Source organism: Oryx dammah, unplaced genomic scaffold (genome assembly GCF_014754425.2).
Source record: "Oryx dammah isolate SB20612 unplaced genomic scaffold, SCBI_Odam_1.1 HiC_scaffold_10, whole genome shotgun sequence".
In the NCBI taxonomy this organism is placed as follows: domain Eukaryota; kingdom Metazoa; phylum Chordata; class Mammalia; order Artiodactyla; family Bovidae; genus Oryx; species Oryx dammah.
The window spans coordinates 31,666,062-31,691,906 of record NW_024070194.1 but is presented as its reverse complement, the minus strand read 5'-3'; the positions used below and the strand labels follow the sequence as shown (position 1 = coordinate 31,691,906).

The following is a 25,845-nucleotide window of genomic DNA, read 5'->3' as shown; positions in this document are numbered from 1 at the left end:
CATGGCTACTGAAGCCCGCATGCCTAGAGCCTCTGCTCTGCAACAAGTGAAGCCCCCACAATGAGAACCTCGTGCACCCCAAAGAAGATAGCCCCTGCTGACAACTGGAAGCCCATATGCAGCAACAAAGACATAGTATAGCCAAAACAAAACAAAACAACACTGTGACATGCCATTTCTCATATTCTCATACACTAGAACAGCTACAATCCAACAAATGTGATGAGGATGTGGGGAAATCTGAACCTTTCTAACATTGCTAGTGAGAATGAAAAACGGTGCAGCTACTTTGTAAAACTCTGAACCCATTATTCCCCAATTTTGTCCCTGGTCCTAGGCAATCACTAATCTATTTATTGTCTCTAAATATCTGCCCTTTTTTGGGCATTCCATATAAGTAATATGTGCTTCCCTGGTGGCTCAGATGGTAAAGAATCTGCCTGCAATACAGGAGGTGAAAAAGACTCAGGTTCGATTCCTGGGTCAGGAAGATTCCCCCAGAGGATGAAATTGCAACCCACTCCAATATTCTTGTCTGGAAAATTCCATGGACAGAGGAGCCTGGTGGGTTACAGCCCATGGGGTCCCAAAGAAGTGGACATGACTGAGCAACTAACACTTTCACCTAGTAACTTTCCTTACAGAAGTCTTCACAAACAGTCCAGCAGTCAGGGGCACTGTCTGGCAGGATTTCAGAGAAATTCTTATCCACTAATCTCTTGGGAGTCTTTGCACCTGCCAGAAAGTGAAAGGGAAAGTGAAGTCGCTCAGTCGTGTCTGACTCTTTGCGACCCCATAGACTGTAGCCCACCAGGCTCCTCCGTCCATGGGATTTTCCAGCTAAGAGTACTGGAGTGGGTTGCCATTTCCTTTTCCAGGAGATCTTCCTGACCCAGGGAATGAACCCAGGTCTCCCGCATTGTAGGCAGACACTTTACCATCTGAGCTACCAGGGAAGCCCACAGCTTCTCCCAATTGTTCTGGCAGACCATCAGTTATTTTGTGCATTTACTGAAGTTTGAATCAAAGGCCACTTTCTCTGGGTTGGTTTCCAGGGCAGCTACTCCAGCAGATCAAGGCTCAAGTTGTACATCAACTCAAGGTTGATTCCTTCTTGCATCAACCAGTGGGAGTGATAGAAATGAGGAAGGAAGGGAAGAGAGGGAAGGACTGGGGAGAAGGGAGAGAAGGGAAAAAGGAGGGAAGGAAGGAGAGAGGGAGGTAGATACGCAGGCTGAATTTTTCCTTTTTTCTTCTTGTCAAAGGAAAGAGGTTTTCCTTCTCCCTATTCTTAGAGCATTTCAGTATGAAAATTTGCATTTAAAAAACCTCTGATTCCTTTGAAACATATGCGTTAGTCGCTCAGTTGTGCCCAACTCTGTGACCCCATGGACTGTAGCCCACCAGGCTCCTGTGTCCAAGAGATTTTCCAGGCAAAGATACTGCAGTGGGTTGCTTTAAAACTTAAATAAGCCATAAGTCAGCATTACAAAGCAGACATGGTTTTTGTTAAGGGCTTAAGAGCCACCTCTTTGAAATGTAAACATCAGGCAAGCCAGCCACCCTACCCTCTCTCTGTGGGAATGGGTCCAAACTATAACCATCTGCTTGGATTAAAGATACAAGTTTGTTTTCCTTTTTGTTTTTTCCTTTGGGTAAAGGCAATTAACTAACATAGGTGGCCACCCCAATTACCAGGTAATTTCACAATAAACTGGGAAAGAATGTAGAGCAAACAGTGGTGTCAAATCCTCTCACACAAAGACAAGTTACTTTCATTTTGAGGACAAGTATAGAATGGACTGTATACGCTGGGATATTTAAAAGGATGGGATTTCTCTCTGTTGTTATCTCATTAGTGGACTGCTGAAATGTGCACTACGATCTGGTTTAATGCTTACTCAGTAATAAAACTTTCTTTCCTACATCTGTGGAGAGGAATTTCTGGGTTGGCAGGAGATTTTATTTTTAATTTTTCCCCTAACAATCATCACATTGTATTTTTAAGTAAAAAAGAAAACTGCAGAACAATATATCATATGCATAGTATATTTCACAGTATTTTTTATTTAAAAAACTATAGATCTAAAGGTACCTGTATTACTGTTAAAAGTTTTTCCTTCTATGAAGAACTAGAGATGAGGAAATGCTGGGCTGGATGAAGGACAAGATGGAAATCAAGACTGCCAGAAGAAATATCAATAACCTGATACACAGATGACACGACGCTTATGACAGAAAGCAAAGAGGTACTAAAGAGCCTCTTGATGAAAGTGAAAGAGGAGAGTGAAAAAATTGGCTTAAAACTCAACATTCAAAAAACTAAGATCATGGCATCTGGTCCCACCAATTCATGGCAAATAGATGAGGAAACAATGGACAGTGACAGATATTATTTTCTTGGGCTCCAAAATTACTGTGGATAGTGACTGCAGCCATGAAATGAAAAAGACGCTTGCTCCTTGGAAGAAAAGCTATGACCAACCTAGACAGCATATTAAAAAGCAGAGACATTACTTTACTGACAAAGGTCCGTATAGTCAAAGCTATGGTCTTTCCAGCAGTTATGCATGGATGTGAGAGTTGGACCATAAAGAAGGTTGAGCACCAAAGAATTGATGCTCTTGAACTGTGGTGTTGGAAAAGACTCTTGAGTTCCTTGGACAGCAAGGAGATCAAACCAGTCAATTCTAAAAGAAATCAGTCCTGAATATTCATTGGAAGGACTGATGCTGAAGCTGAAGCTCCAATACTTTGGCGACCTGATGCAAAGAGCCGACTCACTAGAAAAGACCTTGATGCTGGAAAAGATTGAATGCAGGAGGAGAAGGGGATGACAGAGGATGAGATGGTTGGATGGAATCACCAACTCGATGGACATGAGTTTGAGCAAGCTCTGGGAGTTGGTGATGGACAGAGAAGCCTGGAGTGCTGCAGTCCCTGGGGTTGCAAAGAGTCGGACACAACTAAGCAACTGAACTGAACTGAGAGATGAGGAATTATAGTTTTTATTTTATCTACATCTGTAATAGCTAATTTTTATAATGAACACATTTCATTACTTTTATAATGAAAGTTAGCAAAACAACTGAAAATTCTTGGTATTTTCATTAATTGACATTAAAAATATTTTTCACAGGAAACAAATAGTTTCTTAAATGATCTTTCTTTTTTTTTCCCCTTAAAGAAATCCATATAAATAATGTAGCTTTCAAGGCTTTATTCTTTGTAAGTAGGTAGTGAGATTTGGGACACAGAACACATCTTACCTGGACAATGAATGAAAGACCAGTTATATCTGCTGTCCTCCAGACACATGCTGGAATTGAGAAGAGGCTGTGGGAAGGAATTTCCTGTAGGGCCCTGAGAAGGCATCTTCACTGGTCCTTTATAGGAGCCCTCTATGCATTTCCCTTTGCCCGTATTGCTAGGATCAGTGCACCAGCCACAGCCTGGTTGCTCCAAGCAGTGACTACAGGTACAGTAGCCTGAACAATTTTCAGCTGTAAAAAACATAAGTTACAATTTACTATCACATGTAGACTTAAATTCATAATGTGTATATTTAAATTATCTTTTTCTTTAACAGATGATTCAACTGTTAGTCAAAACTCCTATTCTATTGTGACTGTTCAAATGGTATAATAAAAATTTAAAGAGCCCAATATTTTGTCCAACCTATAATAGAGACGCCTCTCTTCTCTTGCAATCTTAGGATATCGGAGGCAGACTTTAGAGACCATCTCCTGGAAAGCACTTACTTTATGAATTAGGAGATAAAGATGTGGAGACATTCCATAGATTGGGCAATATGATACTGAGATTCAGCAAGTTATGTCTGTACTCTGTGATCTAGTCTACAATTGTTTAGCTGTGTCACTGTATTTGATTCTATATGCAGGTTCATATCAGGCAGTCTCTGGATAGACCTGAGCAGACGGTCATCCCTAGGAAGTTCAGAGGCTGACAGCACTGCCCTACACGCAGTGTTGTCATCCACACTGCTGAGAGCTCACTTTTCACTCACGGGGGCAGCTGCTCATGGTGTACCACTCCATACACTGGCCGAAAGGGAAGGAGGCCACGTAGGCATTGGAGTCCACGCACTGCTTCATGTTGCTGCACCACATGCACTCCGAGCTGCCGCTGGTACACTCCCCACAGGCTGTCCGCAGGGCACAAGGGGCCCGACACTGCTTGGCACTGTGGTTAGCTGGGAAGTGAACCGAGAGAGACATTTAAAGCTCCCGCCATGTCAGCTAAGGCCCAAGGCTTTGCAGTGTGGGTTGTGCCCACTAATGTGTCATGAAGTCAATTCAGTGGGTTACATTAAATGTAGAAGAAAACACAAAGTCCTAGGTCATCATGTACTGGTTAGTCATGTATATTTATATGCTTGGGGGGAAAAACTGTTTTTATTTTCAAAGACAAGGACAGATATGAGGGAACAAGCTAATTTTTCCATAAGAGAAGGGGTTCTAATATAGGAGACCCAAGATGAACTTCACAAGTTTTACAATCCACCTGAATATCAACATTATATCTCTGTATATTCTAGGGAAAGAACCACAACATTCATTAACTTTACCAAAGCACCCAGGATCCAAAATGGCTGAAAAATTTCCCTACAGGAAGGTTAAATAATAAATATTAATGTGACTCCACAGTGATCTGAATTCTCTTCCACATCCCTGCATTCCTCACACAAATTATAATACCTTCCTAAAATGAGACATGATGTCAATGGAGGCCAGCCTCCCAAAAGCATCCACAAAATTCCAACTACTGCCTATCAGACCCCCTGCAGGAGGACAATGGTCAAGGGCTTATCTGTGTGCTGCACATGCCACCCCGTGCCTGTCTTTGTGAAACTGAGATGTGCCTAGAGCAAAGCTTCAAGCCTGTGAAGCAACTCCAAGTGGAGGCTCCTTCAGCACTCTCCTGCAGCGTCATTGCACTGAAGGTTTGCTTTTCCTTTCCTGTTGTTCAGCTGCTAAGTCCTATCCGACTCTTTGTTACCCTATGGACTGCAGCACACCAGGCTTTCCTGTCCTTCACTATTTCCTGTAGTTTGCTCAAATTCATGTCCACTGAGTCGATGATGCTATCTAACCGTCTCATTCTCTGCCACCCTCTTCTCCTACCCTCAATCTTTCCCAGCATGAGGGTCTTTGCATCAAGTGGCCAAAGTACTGGAGCTTCAGCATCAGTCCTTCCAATGAAAATTCAGGATTTATTTCCTTTAGGATTGACTGCTTTGATCTCTTTGCTGTTCAAGGGACTCTCAAGAGTCTTCTCTAGCACTGCAATTAGAGAGCATTAGTTCTTTGGCACTCAGCCTTCTTTATGGTCCAACTCTCACATCTGTACATGACTACTGGAAAAACCACAGCTTTGACTATATGGATCATTGTCGGCAAAGTGATGTCTCTGCTCTTTTTAATACACTGTCTAGGTTTGTCATTGCCTTCTTTCTGAGGAGCAAGTGTCCTAATTTCATGGCTGCAGTCACTGTTTGAAGTGATTCTGGAACCCAAGAAAATAAAATCTGTCTCTGCTTCCACTTTTTCCCCTTCTATTTGCCATGAAGTGATGGGACTAGATGCCATGATCTTAGTTTTTTTAATGTTGAATTTTAGGCCAGCTTTTTCATTCTCATCAAGAGGCTCTTTAGCTCCTCTTCACTTTCTGCCATTAGAGTGGTATCATCTGCATATCTGAGTTTGTCAATATTTCTCCTGGCAATCTTGATTCCAGCTTGTGATTCATCCAGCCTGGCATTTCACATGATATACTCTGCATATAAGTTATATAAGTAGGATACAATACACAGTCTTGTTGTACTCCTTTCCCAATTTTGAACCAATTAGTTGTTTCATGTCTGGTTCTGTTGCCTCTTCACCCACAGGACTACACCAATTATTTTTCTCCCCATTGACACTATCTTTCAGTATCCCTGCAGTGATCTGCTTGCTTTTCTGATTTTTTCTTTAGATTTTTTTGTTCTATCTTCCACAGCATTTCTCTGCCAACACCTAGAAATTTGCCTTTTAGATCAATTCTCACTACTTTTTGTGGTTAACAAACCAATCAATCTCACTGTTAAATAACAATATTCTAATTAGAATGTTGTTGTTTAGTTACTAAATTGTGTATGACTCTTTTGTGATCCCATGTACAGAGTTCTTCTGTCCATGGGATTTCCCAGGCAAGAATACTGGAGTGGGTTGCCATTTCTTCTCCAGGGTATCTTCCTGACCCAGGAATCGAACCTGCATCTCCTGCACTGCAGGCAGATTCTTTATTACTGAGTCACCAGGAAAATGCTAGTTATTTTTGGTTTTGTTCATAGCTCATACTACTTCCTTCTGCTTTAAAAATTCTGCATTATCCTCTGCTTCATATGCTTGAAATCAACACTCCACCTGTATGTTCATGAAAATTTCACAACACTTTATTATGCCTCCTACAGTTTCTCTTTCAATGAATACCCAGTGAGGCATAATGCAACATATACTTACCAGGCCTTTCACAGACACTACCATTGAGTGGATTGATGCAGGTTGCAGCCTTTAAGCCTCGAGTACTGGGTTCTGACAAGATCCCACAGAAGCCAGCGTCACTGGGCTCAGATGGCATCCACTGTAGTGAACTATTTGTGAACGGGGACATATCTTCCCAGCACCAATAGGACACATTGATCTTCCGAAGGCCAACCCATGGGGTTAAGGTGAGCTTGGACTGTAGGCAAAACAGACTATGAATATAATCAACGTCTTGACCAAAACTAGCTTCTAGATAAAAACTACTAAGTTACATGTATCCAAAGGACACAGGAAAACCTCCTTATCCCAAATCAGTCATGGTGGATTAGTACAGACGTTTATTTTTATGTTACTTATCATTCCTGGCACTTTAAAATGGCCATTTTACAAAGGATAGAAAAGATATCAAAGAAAGATGTCAGAGAAGACATCAAAATTTTCACAGAGATTAACAGCAAAGTAATAATCATGTTCCTAAATTTCTATACTCTATGACAAATGCTATGAACAGATAGCCACCCTCAAGCTGGTTGAAATGTCTATTTATACATGAAATACCATATCAGTATGTATTGGTTATATGCCTATTGTTATCTAAGCTTGTTTTGGGAGCTCTGGCCAGGTTAGATGATTGAAGATTCCCACGTTCAGCTGGGGAGGCAGAGCATATTGGCCGTCAATAAATTTTATAGGGAATAATAACTCAATGAATTCCTGGGAATTCATTCCTAGGAAAGTCTGTCTCTTGCTCTACTGAAATGTCCTTCTTGTTGCAGTTTTTAAAAAAAATTTGTACAAAGTTTAGCCCAGAAATAAAAGATATTTTAACTTTTGCTAGTTACAAAACAAAATGTACAGTATTTCCATTCTGGGGAGGAAAAATAAACATGAATATTGTGTGCTCAGTCACTCAGTCGTGTCCAACCCTTTGCGACCCCATGAACTGTAGCCCCTTAGGCTCCTTTGTTCATGGGATTTTCCAGGCAAGAATAATGGAGTGGGTTGCCATTTCCTTCTCCAGGGAAAATGCTTATTAAGAGACTTTAAAAATAGCAATAACAACAACGCCCAAAAGTTGTTACTTTTAGTTGTAGTGAGTGATATTTATTTACTTATAGGGATAAAACTGATCTCTCCTAAGGCCCAGCTACACCAATTCCTTCCCATTCAGTCTGCACCAGTTATGCAAACTTACCTGCAGCTCACCCCTCAATCGCCATATCTTTGATCAATGAACAGAGAGTCCAGCTCATTCCTTCTGTCTTCAGGAGTTACCTCTTTCTGTTTGTCAGCCTGCCTCTGTCCTAAACGTTACAGCGCCTTTCTTATTTTTCCAAACAAACCAGGGCTCTAAGTCTAGATTTATAGCTGTGGAAGCACCTTACTTTAGTTGTCTCTCAACTGTCAATCTGATCACAAGACTATGAATTCGTGAAAGAGCACTGTCTTGTGAGTATCAGTTAATTGAGGGTGGGACCACTGTTCTAGGACTCTGGACTAAAAAACACAAAATGTCATTGTTGTATATCAACTACAAGCTGCCCAAGAGCAGTGGATGGACAGGAAGAGAACTTGAGGCCTTTCTGTGCTCAGAAACTCTTAATAAGATGCCCTCTTCTTTTGAGCTAATTAGATCTAAGAAAGACCCATAGATGTCCATTTTTTAGGATAATTAACATTAAATCATATTATACACTGTAATAATCCCTGAAACCTGGCTTAATTCAACTCAGCTAATTAATAATGGCACCCGCCTCCCCCATCCCAGCAGAACCTAGGGATAAAACAGATATGAAATAAACTACAGATACCACAGGATATGTGCATATGTCAACATGTTACTATTCAATATATACATAACTATTAATATGTAATTTAATCAAATATGACTAATAAAAATGTGTTGGAAATTTCAAGATAAGAAAGAATATATAATATTAAAGGAAGAGAATTTGACAGTGCCATTCTATAGTCTATTACACTGCACTTACTAGCATTCCTCCTCCTGCCAAGCACGTCACAGGTAAGCTGCAGTTATGCTCTTTGTAGAAAGGTGGATACTAGAAACTTAAGTTCCAAGGATTTTAACTCACCATGCTCTGTGATGACTGCATGATTCGCAGCTGCTTAAGGACAAATTCTACCTTCTTCTGAGTTGTAAGAGAAGCCAAAAAGGCATTGTGGTTCCTGCAGGACAATTTTGCATTGTCATAAGTCTCCTTGGCGGTAGTAATTTTCAAACATGAGTTTCCAACCAAATGCCAGCCAATGCCACAGATATTTTCTTTATTAAAGAAGGGAGAGAAAACAAAGAGGTTTAGAAATCACACGAACTACTTATATTACCACTCTGAACCACTGGAAATCTAAATAGTATTTTTGAGTTCAATTCTAGAGACTTCATTTGGATGTGGTGAGTGTATCAGACATATTACCAAGGATTAAATACAGAATAAAAAGAATTTTAAAAATGTTTATCAGTCTTATTTCCTGGACCTCAAATGCATATGCTGAGGTCAATCTTCCCATGTCTTAGAGAAAAACATTTGTTTGACAAGTGTTAAATTTATAAACCATCTTTTGAAGAAAAATTAGAAAGAAGACTAAAATCCTAAATAAAAAGTAGAAAAATGAATATGCATTACTGAAAAGATGGGGTAGAAAACTGCAAGAAAAGAAGTGAGTTGGTGAGTGAACAAGTCTACAAAAGACACACTGTTTTCACATCAAGTGGGAGGTAAACTCAAGTTACACAAAACATCCCAAAAGTGAGAGGGAAAGAGTCTTTTGGGGAAGTAAGCCAAACCAGGTAAGTTTGTATCTGTTCTTGTGACCTCCCTGATTCCACAAAAAGAGCTGTTCAGAAGTTATACATGTTTCCTGGAAGACAGTGCATGAGCAAAGCAATTTCATTAGAACAACAGTACCCTGGAGTACCCTGTTCATCAGCAGCCAATGAGATGAAGGGAAAGTCACGGGAAAGGGATCATTTAAGAACAGATAAAGACTAGCTCCTCAAAGTGAGGCATCAGTGTCATTGCTTGTTGAAATGCAGATTCTAGGGCCCCACCACAAATCTGTGCTAGGTTCTGGCTTTTAGCAAGACCCCCAGGTACTCTGCTGTGCACTCAAGTTTGTGATGTAATAAGGTAAAGAACAAGAAGTCCACTCCAGCAAGCAGAATCAGGTACTTCCAAAGGACATTCAAGAGGGGCCCAGTAGAGCCCAGCTACCCTGTACTTCTATTGTACAGAGTCACAGCAGACCACCTCCTGGACTTCCTGGCTAAGCAAATATATCATAGAGTTTCAGCCATGGCTGGTTGGCTTCAGGCTCACAACATCCTGAACCTCAGAAGTGCTATAAATTGGGCTATCTGGGGCTGGGGTCATTTCAGAAAGTGCTGCTGAAAAGGGCATCTCTCCTTCCCTTCTTGTCAGAAGGTGCTGACAACCTGATCCCAATGGTCAATATGAAACACACTTCATAAAGTACCCAGCAGACTAGCCACTGAGACTGCTGCCTTCTACTCCCAGGTTACCACCGCAGTGGGGTGGGGACAACAGAGCAGGCTCAACGACACGGAGTCAAGCTGTGACTCAATTCTCCACAGCAGCAGATGATGCTTCACTTGCTTTCAAAGGATGGTAGAAGCAAATACTTAAGAACTATATTTCTGCTTTAAAAAATAACAACCACAATAATGGAGTGAGGGATGAATGGATAAAATGAGTTCTACCCTTTTGCTGGGTTCAATCTAGGCTGCACAGTATTGACAGTGTGTGCGTGTGAAGTCTTTGGACCCATCCACATCAAGATGCCTCTGCAATGCCTACCGGGCAGGGCGATGCACTCCTGATTCCGGGGCTCCCACTGGCAGTTCTGGTCCAGGGCACAGCTCCTGCAGCTGGTCTTCTTGTTACAATAATACATCGGGTTATCCTTGGGGCACTGATCATACTTGAAAATGGAGATCTAAAATACAATGGACAAAAGCTTTTATATCCACAGAGAGAACTCATGGTGAGGGCAACGAGGATGCTAAAAACAACAAAGTCTAACTGAGGAAGCAAACTACAAACAAACAGATAAACAAATAAGATGTAGGTGAAGCAGCACTGCAGTGGAAACATTCCAGTGAAATGTTCAAGGACATGCAAGGATCTGGCAAGGAAATAGTGGGTTCTCTTAAACACCATGTTTCAACTTATGCATCAGTAAAATGTGAAAGTTGAACTTGCTGCTTTTTAAATCATCTCCTAAACAGTATAAAAATTTTATATTTTATGATATGCTTTACCGACTGACAAAGAATGTCTTATAAACCGTCAAAAATTATAAAAGTTGAGCCATTCTTTTTTTTGCCTTATAATCTAATAAAAATCATAAATATAAGCATAAATTATGCTGAGTCAAAATATAACGTAAGACAAGGAGATTTTGCAAAGTCTATTATTTCCACAATTTATTTTGGCAGCTACACACCTGACTCACTTTTACTCTCAAGTCCTAAACTGCTCCCCAACCTAGCATCAGTAGAGGGAGCACAGCATTACAAACTTCACACCAAGAATCTAGCCCTTAGCCACAGCCATGCCTAGGGACTGGGGCATACTCAGAATAACAGTCTTGCCTTCTTCTAAAACACAAACATCAATCCTGGCTAGGAGAACCCTTGAAATTTGGACATATAGAGCATCTCTTACTAAAAGAAACTTGACTCAATAGTAAAATCCAAATCAACACCAAAGATTTTAAAAATAATTCTGGGCTAGTATTTATACCATACACACTAAAATCTATATCTAAACCCACTTGGGATTTTTCTATCCTCTGAAATCCCTGAGAAACTGACCTGGCCTTCTGTGCAGCTGTGGTTCATAGGGACACAATGGTCATTGCACCACTGGCAGCCATTGGTGTTGGCTGTGCAGCTGTAACAATCCGTGAGCTGGTCACATCTGTCATGGTCAAAAACTGTGAAGAGAAGGAAAACTCATCAACTGTGACAGCTTCTTTTCAGAAAAGTCACAGTCCCTTACAGCTGATGTTGAGCACAGTATGACACTGACGCAAAACGACAACAAAAAAGTAACAAGGGTTGAAAGCAAAATGAGGAGTGAAACTGGCAGGAAAATATATTGGTGTGTTCAGGTTTAAATAGTATTTAGAAATAAGTAAACAATATGAGCAAAAGCCATTTTGTACTCCACCCTCCCAACAAAAGTACACAGAAGGTGAAAAACAAAGACAGAATAATTCAACAATAAGGGAAATAGGTCTGGTTCTTTGAAGACTTTTCTTCCCAAGAAAGAAATCAACTAGCAATTCAATGAACACCAAGAGCTGCCCAGGAGCCAAACAAAGAAGTATAGGAGACCAAGCCATTTCTCCTAGCTATAAAGGCAAGGCTGCTCTGGGTGCAGGAAGCAGGCAGCACACAGAACCCCAAAAAAGGCAATACACTTATATGTAAGAAATTCTGGGTTACTACAGACCTGTTGATTTCCCAGTGACCCTAGATGGGTCAAGGTCGGCAATGAAAGAGAAGCTACACAACTTCTGGCTCATCTATTCAACCATTCAAGGGCATGGCACATGGTAGAATCCATGAACAAGAAAAGGCAGGGTGCACCCTCACAAAGATCCTAGCCACTTGCTCCTGAGGCTGCTCTTCCTGCCCTTGCTATCACTCCACAGCCTGGGCCCACAAAGAAAGCAGAGTAAACCAGGAAGGTGACACTGGAGATGAGTTCATAATGGATCATCTAAGGGAATTAAATACTATTTCCTATAAACCTGCACATTTAATTTGAACTTTTTAACATATGGTTAAAAAATAACTACTTCACTGCTTTTATCCCTTTTAGGAGATGGTGACTAGCCCTAAAATGTTTTGGTCATCTTGGTTCTCTAGCACTTACGAGACCACCAATGAACCTGAAAAGTTGACTGGATGTTCTTACTGAGGATTTATGTTCAGTTTAATTTGGAACATTCCAGGAGAGTTGAAAGCTGCCTCTGTCCATCATAACTCACATAGTAACTACTATACCATGGTAACCCTAATAGTTAAGGAATTCAATCAACATACTTTAAATAAACTGAAGTGAAAAAATAATTTGCAGAGACATTTTTCTTACTTTTAAAAGACTTTCTCACATATGACTTCACTGTATTGCACTGTGCTGTATGTCAGGAAAAAAAGGGTAATAAGAAGCTGAGTAGGTAAGGTGAAGAAAACTTGGACAATACAAGGGGTGGTTCTAGAAGCAAGGATCACTGTTCATCTTCAGCAACTGCCTGCCTTGCCATCACTGCTGTGCTCAACTAGAGAGGTTAGAAAAGAATAATACTTTGCAAAGACAGTAACTCTACCTCTATCTATTAGAACAATCTACTTCAACATAGCATTTCTGGATTAGCCCTCTTAATCTTATCCTTAATGTCAGAACTGCATAATTCAATGTGGTAGCCACTAACCACATGTAGTTTTTATTTTTTATTTCTTTTTGGCTGCCAGCATGCAGAATCTTCGTTCCCTGTTCAGAGATGTAACCTGTGTCCCCTGCTGCAGAACAGCAGAGTCTTAAACACTGGATCGCCAGGCAAGTCCCCACATGTAGTTTTTAATTTAGTTAAAATTTAAAAATTCATTTCTTCAGCCATACCAGTCTCATTCCAAGTGTTTGATAATCACAGATAGCTAGTAGCTAACATATGGGGACAGTGCAGAAATAAACATCTAGGTTCTGAAGTTCATAGAAAAGGGGATTCCCTGGTGGCTCAGATGGTAAAGAGTTTGTCTGCAACGTAGAAGACTCAGGTTCAATCCCTGGGTTGGGAAGATCCCCTGGAGAAGGAAATGACAACCCACTCCAGTATTCTTGCCCGGAAAATCCCATGGACGGAGGAGCCTGGCAGGCTACAGTCCATGGAGTTGCAAAGAGTTAGACATGACTGAGTGACTTCACTTTCCTTTTCCACTAGAGTAGGTATACAAAGTCTATGCAATGTTAAAAATGTTTTTTCTTCATCATTAGCAAACAGCAGACACGGCATGTTTCCATCCACTACACAAATGTTTACAAACCAATTTTCAAACATCCATAAAGCATTTGCCTATGTTATTACTGGAATAATTTTGGATAATAAAATGAACACTGAAAGTTCACATAGGATAAGTGCCTTCACAATTGAGATAAAAAGATTTCAAATTAACTACATTTTAAGAAGAGGAAAAAAAACATACTTCTTTTAGAAAAACATTCTGACTTTATCTTTTCTTGTGCTTCAGGTGCCAGCTCCCAGGAGACACACTGAGATGACCCCGTGTCCCACACACACCGGACACCAGGTCCTGCTGCGAGACAAGCAGCTTCACTCTGGTGTGCTTCACACTGTTCCGATGTGAATACTAGGATGTCACTGAGGAGGAGACTATTAAAACCACCAAATACATACATGGTTCTAAAAGAAAAAAAAAGAGAGAAAAAGAGTTTACTGGAAACCTACATAAACAAATGCATGATATACTTTTTATAATCTTTAGACAAACCTCACAAAAGTCCTGTAAAAAGTAATCTTTCAAGATCTCAAAAATCACTCTCATACCTTACCTCCCAAATTCCAACCTTTCACAATGGCCTGTGACTAGTCAGAACAGTTACAATAACCTATCTATTCTTCTGGCTGCTAGCATAGATAAAGTCTCTCTAATCAAAACTGTGTAATGAAAACAGACCAATAAGAAAGAGATGAGTGCATATAGAAATTTAATGCACAGTACAAGCTGTATATCAGTAGAACAGATGATTTCTCTTCCAACTCTGACATGCCATAATCTGCCAGGAGTTTAGTACTAACCCACAATGAGGTATCAAGCAATTCATTCTCACTGTGTCTCAATTTTCCCCAAATCAACAGAGGACTAATTAAAGCATAAAGATTCTGTGGCTGCATTTTTACTGTATCTGAAAATTGACATATTTCAGTAACCAAAAATGAACACCAGGTTTAATTTTTAACTTCATATCGGCTTACTTAGTATCACATTATGTAGTCTGGATTCAACTAGTCAATTTATTGCTTGAACCAAATAAGCACCATCTGCCTCCCAGTACAGCAGGTATTCTTAGCAATCCTGAATACTTCTGGTCACATCGGCCATGTGAGGGTAGACAGAGTCCTTCAAAGAAGCTTGGAGCAATGAACTGGAAAGAACAGCTGCATCTGCAGCAGTCTCAATACCCCCAGCCCACGCTTCTTCCTGCTTTCCCCAAAACCACAAGGACAACAACTAAGTGAAGCACAGCTGGCCCAATGCTGGTGCTCAATTAAGGGAACCATCATTCAAAACATGTGAATATCTTGTGAATCAAAGTTTCTCCTTAGGTAAATACTTCACAAAATTAAACTAACCATTACAGCAGAAATTAACACAACACTGTAAATAAACTATACTACAGTAAGAAAAATGTTGAAAAAATATCAAAATAGCCATGGTTTTTTTTCCTACGTGACTCCCTTGTCATGCCGTGCCCCCTCCAACCCTATGCATACACACAGAAACATATAGGCTCAAAAACTCCACTGGGATTATACAAAAATAAACACATTATAACTCAGGTAAGCCATTTCCAATTTTGATTCATGGTTAAACTACATCGTACAGTAAACTGTCAACTCTCTGAGTTCATATAAAACCTCCAAATATTTTGATAGAAAATCCACTTATTTGCTAATTATCATTATGGTACTAATAGCTGCCATTTAGCAAATGCCTATTATCTGCCAAGTCCTATGCTAGGAAAACATAATAAAGATGAAAAGAGCTGAGGCCAGGCAACCACAGGTAAGATGATAACAAAATGTACCCACTGCTTTTCCGATGAAAAGCATCAACAGGCATTTACTAGAAAACTTTAAGGCTTTTCCTTACCGAGGCAATACATATTACAATTTAAGATAACATCTCAAATAATAATTTAAAAAATCCTTCCACTTTAATCTATACTTATCAAATGTTTCTACTATAAGTTTCATTGCTAAGTTTCAACTAAATGTTTACTTTGTCCCTTTTTCCAATGTCTAAGTTTTCTTCTTCCTTCACATCTCCAAGATAGGTTGCTTTCTTTCTTCTTATTTTATTTTTAAAATTTTTTATTATTTTAACAGCAAAACATTTTGTATTGGGGTATAGCAAATTAACAATGTGGTGATAGTGTCAGGTGATAGGTTGCTTTCTTATCTTCCCTCATCCAAGGTCAATTACCTCATCTAACTTGAATTATGACAAAAGAAAATTTGAAAACAAAGGGAATCCTAACATAATATACATAGGCATTATAGCATTTAAATAGTTCCAGGACTGATAAGGCCAAGAATTTTAAAAGAAGAAGTAAACAACAGTAATCACAACAGAAACAAAAATTAGAAAATTAACAACATGATTAGACTATTTTAACAAATAAAAATACGGTACAAGTCACATAGCCACTTTGGAGCTCCTTTCTAAGACAGATGCTTTTCCAGGGGCAGATTTATGAAGAGCTCTGTGAGTTTGGGCCAGACACTTCCAAATGATGCAATGGAATACAGTGCAGACTTCAGATAATACAAAGACCTGAATTGTATGAACAGTCACAGACTTGAGCTATATGAAGCACCAGAATCTCCCACCTCTGTTCCCATAACTAAGTTTTTTTTGAAGTGCCCTCTTTTTAAAAATCTTTCTTCACCACTCAGACAAAAGACAAGAAATGCAACAACCTAAGCACCACAAATGATAGCAAATGGCAGAGGGTATAAGACAGTAACTGCACACAACTTTTGTTGTCCTATGCACTCAGACAACACCAAAGACAGCTTACTTCTAATACCACATCAACAAACTTGGCATTAGAAGTAATTCAAATCCACATCAAATATTTTAAATATAAATCAGGAAATCCATACCTAACATAATTCTGTGAAACACAAATGAGACAAAGTAATCCTGCAAATAATATGTAAGTTCAATATCACTTCACATTTTACTTCATTTTCATTTTAAACATAAGAGAAAAGGAGCAAGCACTTCTTCAATTACCTGTTGTATAAGACTGCTGAGTGGCCAAATCTGTTGACATCATGGTGGAGATCAGGTCTGGGAAGCACTGACCATCGGTCACAATCTAGGAGCAAGAAAAACACACTTCAGAAGGGACCACTATTCATAATCAATGGAGACTGGCATTTTCTTTGGGAAAGAAGACTGTAATAAACACAAACACAGCTCACAGTTTTTCTTAGTCACACCATTATTTCTGAGTTAAAACTCAGCAACAACAGATCAGCAAGGCATGGAAAAAAGGTAGGACTCTATAGCAATTCTAATTAATGAATGCAATGAAAACTCAGCACAACCAAAATTTAATAAATAAATCTAATTAGTGAATGCACCCAACTTCCATGACATCCTTATCACTCACTCTGTTGCCCATCAGTATTACCCACTACAATGTATTCTAACTTAATCAAATTTTACATGTTTCAAAGCTTACGTAAGTAAAGCATGTACATTCCATAATGATTTTCCACTCTATGCTGCTTTGCCCAAACTCAGTAACTAGAATAGGAAAATACAAGTAGAAAACTAAAACTACAATAATAATAACCAACTTTATCTAATTTTTAAAAGGTCCTTTCCTAGATCCCCCAGATCTACTTATTTTCCTTTGTTCTGATCCAAGCTAACAAACTCTCTTCTGGACCTTAATACCAACTAGTGTTGCTGAACCATACCAACCTCTGACTCACTGTCTCCTATTCCCAAACACGCAGACTTTCACACTCACACTCTATCTAGACATTTATTCAGCCTTGACAACAAAAGCTTTCACTTCCCCCACCCAGCCTAAACTCTGTGGTGTTCCTCACATGCAGAACAGAGGCCATCAACTCCCACAGCCTCCTGCTTCCTTCCCTAAAACCAGGGTGGCAGGAGCCCTTCCTCTTATCCCGCTTGACTTTTACCACAGCATTTAAATATGCCCAAGGAGGCATTCAACTTACCCCTTTTCTTGCCTTCACAGACAAGGGTTTTTTTGTTTTTAAGTGAAAACACTGCTGTGTTTATCTCAACATGCATTACTTCTCAGCTTTCTATAATCTGGATCTTTCCTCCGTGTCTAGAAGGTAATGAATGACCTCTTGGTTGCGAAATCTGAAAGACTCTTCAGTCCTTATTTTACCTCATCCCTCTGTCTGTCTCTTTGCGACCCCACAGATTGTAGCCCACCAGGCTCCTCTGTCCATGGGATTCTCCAGGCAAGAATACAGGAGTGGGTTGCCATTTCCATCTCCAAAGGATCTTCCCGACCCAGGGATTGAACCCAGGTCTTCTGCATTGCAGGTGGATGCTTTACCCTCTGAGCTACTAGGGAAGTCATCCCTCCGTAGCCACTGGTAACTGCTTCCTCACAGGTCCCCAGTCTTGCCTCACTTTTGTCCTACTTTTCCAACATGCTTTCGCGGTCTCCATTCTCTTTCAGGCTTCTTTATGGATCTTTCCCTTGGTTCTTTGCTTGTTCCTGATGACACATGCTCCCTATAGAAAGTTCATCCCCTCTTACATTTTCCCCACTGATTTCTATACCTCTCTGTCCCACAGTCATCTCCACTTGAACATGCTCTCAAATTCAATTTACTCACTTCCTCCCAGATTCTGTCCTTCTAGTTCCAGTTTTAAGGGGAAAAACAAAACAAAACAACCATCTACTATGGCCCAAACCAGATATCAGATAAGGATGCTGTCACTGCTTTCAAAACACAGATTCCTAGTAATTCTCAAACCCATTTGTCTCTTTATCCTCTCTGTTACTTCCACAGCCTTGGCTCAAACCCTAAGAACTTTTATCAATAGCCTTGTTACACATCCTACCCCTCCCCAACTACTCATCACAATGCCACACAGAGATCTCCCTTAGACACAAATACAGTTCTATTACCTCTTCTTTAAGATTCTTCAAAAAGCATAAACCCTTCAGCACAACATAGCAAGCCCCTCAAGTTCTGACCACACAGCTGCTTGCTTCTAGTTCTGCTGGAAGCCACTCTTCCCTGATTTGCTGTTAGGATACAGCCAGAACTAACCATTCAGAGGCCCCAAGTTATGTAGCACAGTCTTTTAACACCTCTGTGTCTCTACACATGGCGTTCCTTTGACTGAAAAATGCTACCTAACCTGGTCCAGCTGACTTCCCAGTGTTCTTAGGACCCAGCTTGCAAGGCCCTTCTCAAGAAGGCTTTCCCTACCATATGTAAAATAGACAGCTAGGGGAAAGCTGCTGTATAGCACAGAGAGCTCAGCTCAGTGCTCTGGGATGATCTAGAGGGATGGGAGGAGGGAGCCAGGGAGGCTCAAGAAGCAGGGGATATATGTATACATATAGCTGATTCACACTGTTGTACAGCAGAAACTAACACAACATTGTAGAACAATTATACCCCAATTAAAAAAAAAAAAGACTTTCCCTGACTGCAACTCTTATACCTAAGAGTTATGGGATGTTCACAGGCGTTCTCGTACGTTCTTCTCAGGCAAATAACACCCTAAATAGCAGTGATATTGTCTGCTCAATTCTCTGCTTTCCCCACCATGAGGCCAAGGACTGTAACCTATTCCCTTTATAATCCCCAATGTACAATCTCAGTGGCTTGCGCTTAAATATCTGTTAAAAAAAAAACATCTGATGATATTTACACAAAAGAATTTCTAATATTTGTTTTGCATGAACCAATATTGCCCTCTTCTGGTCAATACAATTACCACACCAAATATTTAAAATATGCCTGTCCAAGTATTACATTAAGCATGTATGAAAACAGTTTCAAGGGAATGAATAAAGCTAGACTTAAACCAACTCAACACAATGCTGGTGGTCACAATGACATAATACACTATATAAGGCTTTTATTTATAACACAGGAGAGCCCAATCACCCCAACCCATCAAAGGAGGAACTTTAAAACAATCAGATATAGAAATAATGCTTTTTAATATATTACGATCAGTCAATTTAACATTAAAAATTCCATTTGGACCTCTTTCAAACAGCTTGACCACTATTAACTACAGATATTTTCTGTTTCTTTTAAAATGTAGGTTATGGATAAAAAAGATTCTTGAAGCTAAAATGGCTTTGGGAAACTTACCAATGTCATAAGCCATGAAATCTGAAGAGAAGCATTTGGCCCCATGGCTCATGGATGTGTCATTGTGTGTGTTTCCTCCAAACACCAGCATGGTTCCACTCACTATCACAGCTGTGTGCAAGTAACGGAAAAATCGGCTGTCCTTAAGAATGGTCCTTTTGAGTTTATTTAAAAATAATAAATACAAGGTTAGTTCTTTAGAATGTTTATCATCTATTTGTTAATACAAACATAACCATTTTCTTAACTTCAGATCCAAATGTGCAAATACTTTTACATTCTTCTCTGTATATAAGTAACTTTTTCAACAATAAACATGTAAAATCAAAAGATGTAGAATTTTGATAAACTATGTTGAGTCCTAAAAATATTCATACCCTAACACTCTATAATTCTAGTTTCTGAGTAAAAATCAAGTGAAATATAGATGGAAGCTTACATACAATCTTTACGAATAAGACCAAACTTTCAACTGTGTAGGCTCAGTATACCCACATGATGGAGCATTACATAGTCACTAAAAATAACCATTTTAATGATAGATGATATACAATGTAACCATAGTGGGGTCTCAAATATGTAAGGAAATACAAAAAGCAGAGAAACTATTGCTTTATAATTATTTCATAACTCGAATTTGCCATATATTTATTAAGATTAGCATACTTTGTATAGACCAAAAGAGAGTAGAATGAGGCGAGCTCTAATCTTTTAGGTACTGAGGCCATCTCTGTTTGATGATTTCATGGAATGATACCAATAACTGACCCCAATGATAATATCTTGGTCATCAAAAAAAGGTTAAAAAGCAAACAAGTACAACAGTGCACAGAAACTCAGATATGTAGAACAGTTTATTCCTTAGGACTCTGAAGAACTAAAATTTTACAGTGGCACTGAGTGTATGGAAACGGAAAAACAGTAAAAACAAAAAACAAAACACAAGGTTCTAATCAACTTACTACAAAATTACAGATGCTACTACTTTATCACCTTCTGCTTAGTTCACAGCTTATAGATACTACTACTTATCACCTTCTGCTTGATTCACAATTTCTCTGATTACAATGATGAAGAGAGGTATCAGAAAGGCTTGAAAACAAAACTGGAACACAATTTTCCCAACAATTGACAGAATTCACATTCTAAAGTGAAAGCTCAAGAAAAAGTACCCACCACATCTGGGTGTCCACATCGTATCTGTAGAGATCATCTGCAAGCCGGTACTTATTGGCACTGAAAGCCTTGTAGCCTCCGTGAATATACAGGGCCTTGGTCCTATCATCATAGACACTGCTATGGCCGTAGCCACCTTGGACAAGGGCACCCTGGGTGTGTAATATACTCCACGTGTTCTTATCTGGAAAGAGCAAACAGTTCAAGGCAAATGTTGCAGGATCCTCCTCTCAAATACTTAAAATTATTAATTAGCTTAAGACAGAAGAGATTTCGGGAAACTTGATACACATAACTTTCTTTAATCATTTTTAAAGGAAGGCCACCTAAAACTTAATACAAACCCAGCTGGCCAAACATCTTTGGTTCCCTGCCAAATTGACAGTAACAAATACATACTACTTTAAATTTGACATTCAAAAAATATTCACTGAAAAAAATATACCTACCCAAGTCATATTCCTGCACACTGCTTATATATCCATACAGAGGGCAGTGACCAAAGATAACCAGCATGACCACTCGGCCAGTTTTCAACGTGACAATGTGTGCCGAGTGCCCAACCACTGCATACTGCTCCTTTGCTTTGGGGGACAACAACACCCATGATTCATTATGAATATGAAACACTCTCAACTCATTGGTCACATTCCCTGTTGAATCAATTTTTCCTCCATACATGTAAATTTTATCCTGGGGAAAAAATGTAAACAAAATTCTAAAAAATATCAAAAGGATCAATTCTAAACACAGAAAAGTGAACAGTTCAAAACCTCAATATTATTCTTAGCTTAAAAGTGTTAGTCAAAAGCACCTTTCAGTGAAAGAACAAAATAAATCATAATTTTTATCCCTAATACTTGGCCACTTTTCTTGGATTTCCTCATACAAGATTTTTTACAATATAAAATGATTTGGAAAAATAAAGTTGAAATAAACTACAAAACAGGGAAATGAAAATGACTATTCAATTACATTGTAATTCTTGGCTAAACTTGCTAATGAATGTAAAAGCTAATCTACACTAAGTTAATTATTAATCATTTAGTACCATACTCATAATATCCCAGTTTGATTTATGAATCCATTTAAATCTCTCAGGTTAGATTCAACTTTAACTTAACCAATTATATACCCCTCAAATATTAAAGCTTTCCCCTAATTAAAACCAACAATGAAGTCAAAATCAGAGAAAGCAGAATGGGGGTTACCAGGGGTAGGAGGGAGGAGGGAATGGGGAATTATTGTTAAATGAGCGTAGAATTGCAATTTCATAAGATCAAAAGAATTACAAAGATGGATGGTGATGATGACTCCAACATTATGAGTGAAGTTACTGAATTGTACACTTAAAAATGGCTAAGATGGTAAATTTTGTTATGCATAATTTACCACAATAAAAAAGATTAGGAAAAAAATCCAACATTAAAAAGCTATCAATCATATAATATGATAAGAGTAACGATGGAAGAGTTGAGTTTCTAGCTTAGTACCGAGTGGAGACATTTTACCTGGTATAATGCTAAAGAATGGCCATATCTAACAACCACACTGTTCACAGAACGGTTCAGTGCAAGCCACTCCCTAGAAGCAAGGTCATACCTACAAAACAAACAGATCATATTTTCACCCAAACAAGGAAACAGAACATCTTGGTCTTTATTTGTAATCTAATCCATTTTGGAGATGCTCTTTAAATCTATGATGGATGTGGGGAGCTACCTGAGCAAACAAACCTAGTATCTGGACCTATTAGGCATTTGAGAACTCAGGAAGGGGCAGCGGGGCTACATTGTCTGGGAACGAAAAGAAAACCAACTGAATTTTCTAGTGTTTCCTGAAAACTTCTATACACTAGATCATTTGCAGGTTGCATTATAGTTGAGGGACTTTCATTACTATAACTTTTCTTTCATTTAACCATATAAAAATAAGTGAAAGTCACTCAGTGGTGTCCAGCTCTTTGAGACTCCATGGACTTTACAGTCCATGGAATTCTCCAGGCCAGAATACTGGAGTGGGTAGCCTTCCCTTCTCCCAAGGATATTCCCAACCCAGGGATCAAACCCAGGTCTCCTGCATTGCAAGTGGCTTCTTTACCAGCTGAGCCACAAGGGAAGCCCAAGAATACTGGAGTGGGTAGCCTATCCCTTCTTCAGCGGATCTTTTGACCCAGGAATCAAACCGGGGTCTCCTGCATTGCAGGCAGATTCTTTACCAACTGAGCTATCAGGGAAGCCCCATATAAAAGTAAAGACACACACTGAAAAAGGGATGACAACTAGGTTTAAAAAAATTTCTAGCCTTTCCTTTTCTTTGCCTAATTTACATTAAAAAATATTTTTTATTGGTGGATAATCGCTTTACAATGTTGTGTTGGTTTCTGCATATAACAACACAAATCAGCCATAAGTATATGTATGTCCCCTCCCTCTTGAACCTCCCTGCCACTCACCAACCCATCCTGCCCTTCTAGGTTGTCACATAGCACTGGGTTGAGCTCCCTGTGCTACACAGCAACTTCCCACTAGCTATCTTTCTAAAATATGGTAATGTATATGTTTCAATGCTACTCTTTGAATTCATTCCCCCCCATTTACTTTAAAAAGTAATATTTTCAAGAAAACTAGAATATCATTATACCATCTCAATTACAGTATGAATACATTTAAAGACCTTTAAAATACAAAATGACCACATATTCTGTCACCTAGAAATGAATATTGTTAAGTAAACTTTCTTCCAGATATTTTTTATGGATACATACAAATAGAAGAATAGATTGATAATATACATTTATACAAAGGGGATCATAATATAGGTGATAATTTTAATAAAGTGTTAACTTTAAATCTATATAATTTAATAGAAAAAAGAAACCAAAGGGAAACCAATGCTATTTTTATATTTTAAATGTTTATGTTCTATAAGTTTTCCCAAATACAATTTTTTAAACTATGAAAAACATTATTATATGTAAATAAGGTATGTTTTATCACAACATAATAGCAAAGAGGGAAATAAGTATCCATCAATAGTAAATGGATTAATCAATTATAGTACATCTATATAATAGAGTAAAAAATAAATATGCTCAAGCAACATATTATTAATATAAATCTTGAAACAATTTAAGCTAAAAAAGCAAACCGACTCTTTGCGACCACATGGACTGTAGCCCACCAGGCTCTTCTATCCATAGAATTTTCCAAGCAAGAATACCAGAGTGGCTTGCCATTTCCTATTCCAGGGGATCTTCCTGACCCTGGGATCAAATCTAAGTCTCTTGTGTCTCCTGCATTGGCAGGCAGATTCTTTACCACTGCACTACCTGGGAAGCCCATATTCAAAATCTAAAGACATGTATGTGAACAAATGACACCACACTCTCAGGATACTGACTGTCTCTGGGATTTTTGTGGGGCATGCAGGGGTCTTAACTATATTAGCAATGTTTTATTTTCTAACCTGAATGGTAGATGTATTAGCATTCATTATTTTTCCCTAAACCCTTCCCTTTATCTTAAAATATTTTATACATGATCTGAAGCAAACATAAAATGGTGACATTCATTAAATATGAATAACACTTAAATCAGTACCAGCTATTGTTTTATGTATTTTAATATTCCACATTTTAAAAAATACATGAAAAATTATTTAGAGAGTAAATTCAATTTAATTTAAAAATTATACATAATTTATTTTTGGACAGATTCCACTAACTTCCTGCTTTGAAAGTTGAAAACATTAGCACCTATGTTTCCTCCCATTTCTTCTCCTAATTTTTGTTATATTTACACTGTCCAGGTTCAAATCATGCACATTCCATTCTATAATTTCAGAGTTATATAGGACTGGATCTACATTTTAGCTGAATCAATCTTCTCACATTTCTCTTACCACAATTTCTCCTTCTTGAGTCTTTATTAATTGGCTAGATTTCACTGTCAAATGGCTTTTCCAAGGGGAGCCCCTATGTGCACCTTCCCTTAAATTCTTTCATGTTGAAGAATATCTGCTTGCTAGCTTGAGAGGTGAATGTGTATAATACTCACGGGCCATCCTTTCTTTCCCACACACCTTGCTGATGCGGCTCCCCTGGATGCTGCTGGCACTGAATGTTGCCAATGGAGGTCTGAGGCCAGTCTGATTTTTTTCCACTCTTGTGTGGTTTGTTTTTCTGCTTAGAAGTCTAAGAAGTCTCAATCATTCTCATTCTCTCTCCCTCTCCTTTCTTTCCTCCTTCCCTCCCTTTCTCAATCAATCAATGCATTTCTATTCCCCCCCACCTCAGTTTCTTTTTTAAAGACAGTACCATACTTTACTTATGGTCTAAATAATTTAAACACATCTGGGTAAATGTTTTTTTTTTTACCAAAATGGACTGCATACTACTGCAATTTTTATGGCAATCTACAAAGCGTTTCCTGAGAAGAACTAGCATGACTTCTGAAAAACACATATATATCTTATGTTCAAGTTTGAAAGAGAGGAGCACAAAAACAGAAGCAAACGGTGAGAGCCCAGAAACAAGTCTCCACATGACCCAATCCATGTTTCTTTCAAGTGACATGGAAGGTAGCTCAATCTGTATCTCAATGCATGTTACTTTTCCTCAGTCAACATGTCAGCCTGATAGCTGGTCAGAGACACTAAGGTGCTGGCAGGTCCCTATAATCTGGTTAAGATGAACTGCCAAAAGACACGTAACAAGTTGTCACTCTTTCACAATACAGAAAAGCAAACATAAGACAAGAACAATGCTGATGCAACAAAATGTGAGAAACGCCATGCACTGAATAAATGCTCCTCTTTATGGGAGCTGAGCCCAAGATAAAGGAATATTCAATAACTGGTTCTAAGACCTGGACATGCAGTTAAGCAAAGACAAACCTCAGGAATTCAGAAATAGTTGTCTTCCATA

General features: G+C 38.9%; 1 protein-coding gene across 2 annotated transcripts in view; it reads right to left on the bottom strand.

Annotated features, from left to right (window-relative positions):
- The window catches only part of ATRN (attractin), a 193,821-nt gene that overhangs the window by 83,461 nt on the left and 84,515 nt on the right, over window positions 1-25,845 (bottom strand). For both annotated transcript variants that reach the window (XM_040247855.1, XM_040247856.1), the window contains exons 7-18: window positions 22,430-22,520; window positions 21,368-21,611; window positions 20,919-21,102; window positions 19,743-19,897; window positions 16,636-16,720; window positions 13,798-14,015; window positions 11,401-11,522; window positions 10,382-10,520; window positions 8,639-8,829; window positions 6,522-6,741; window positions 4,028-4,213; window positions 3,270-3,503 (exon numbers count right to left, since the gene is read on the bottom strand). In XM_040247855.1, the coding sequence (XP_040103789.1) occupies window positions 3,270-3,503; window positions 4,028-4,213; window positions 6,522-6,741; window positions 8,639-8,829; window positions 10,382-10,520; window positions 11,401-11,522; window positions 13,798-14,015; window positions 16,636-16,720; window positions 19,743-19,897; window positions 20,919-21,102; window positions 21,368-21,611; window positions 22,430-22,520 (2,069 nt within the window). The remainder of the gene's footprint in view (window positions 1-3,269; window positions 3,504-4,027; window positions 4,214-6,521; window positions 6,742-8,638; window positions 8,830-10,381; window positions 10,521-11,400; window positions 11,523-13,797; window positions 14,016-16,635; window positions 16,721-19,742; window positions 19,898-20,918; window positions 21,103-21,367; window positions 21,612-22,429; window positions 22,521-25,845) is intronic.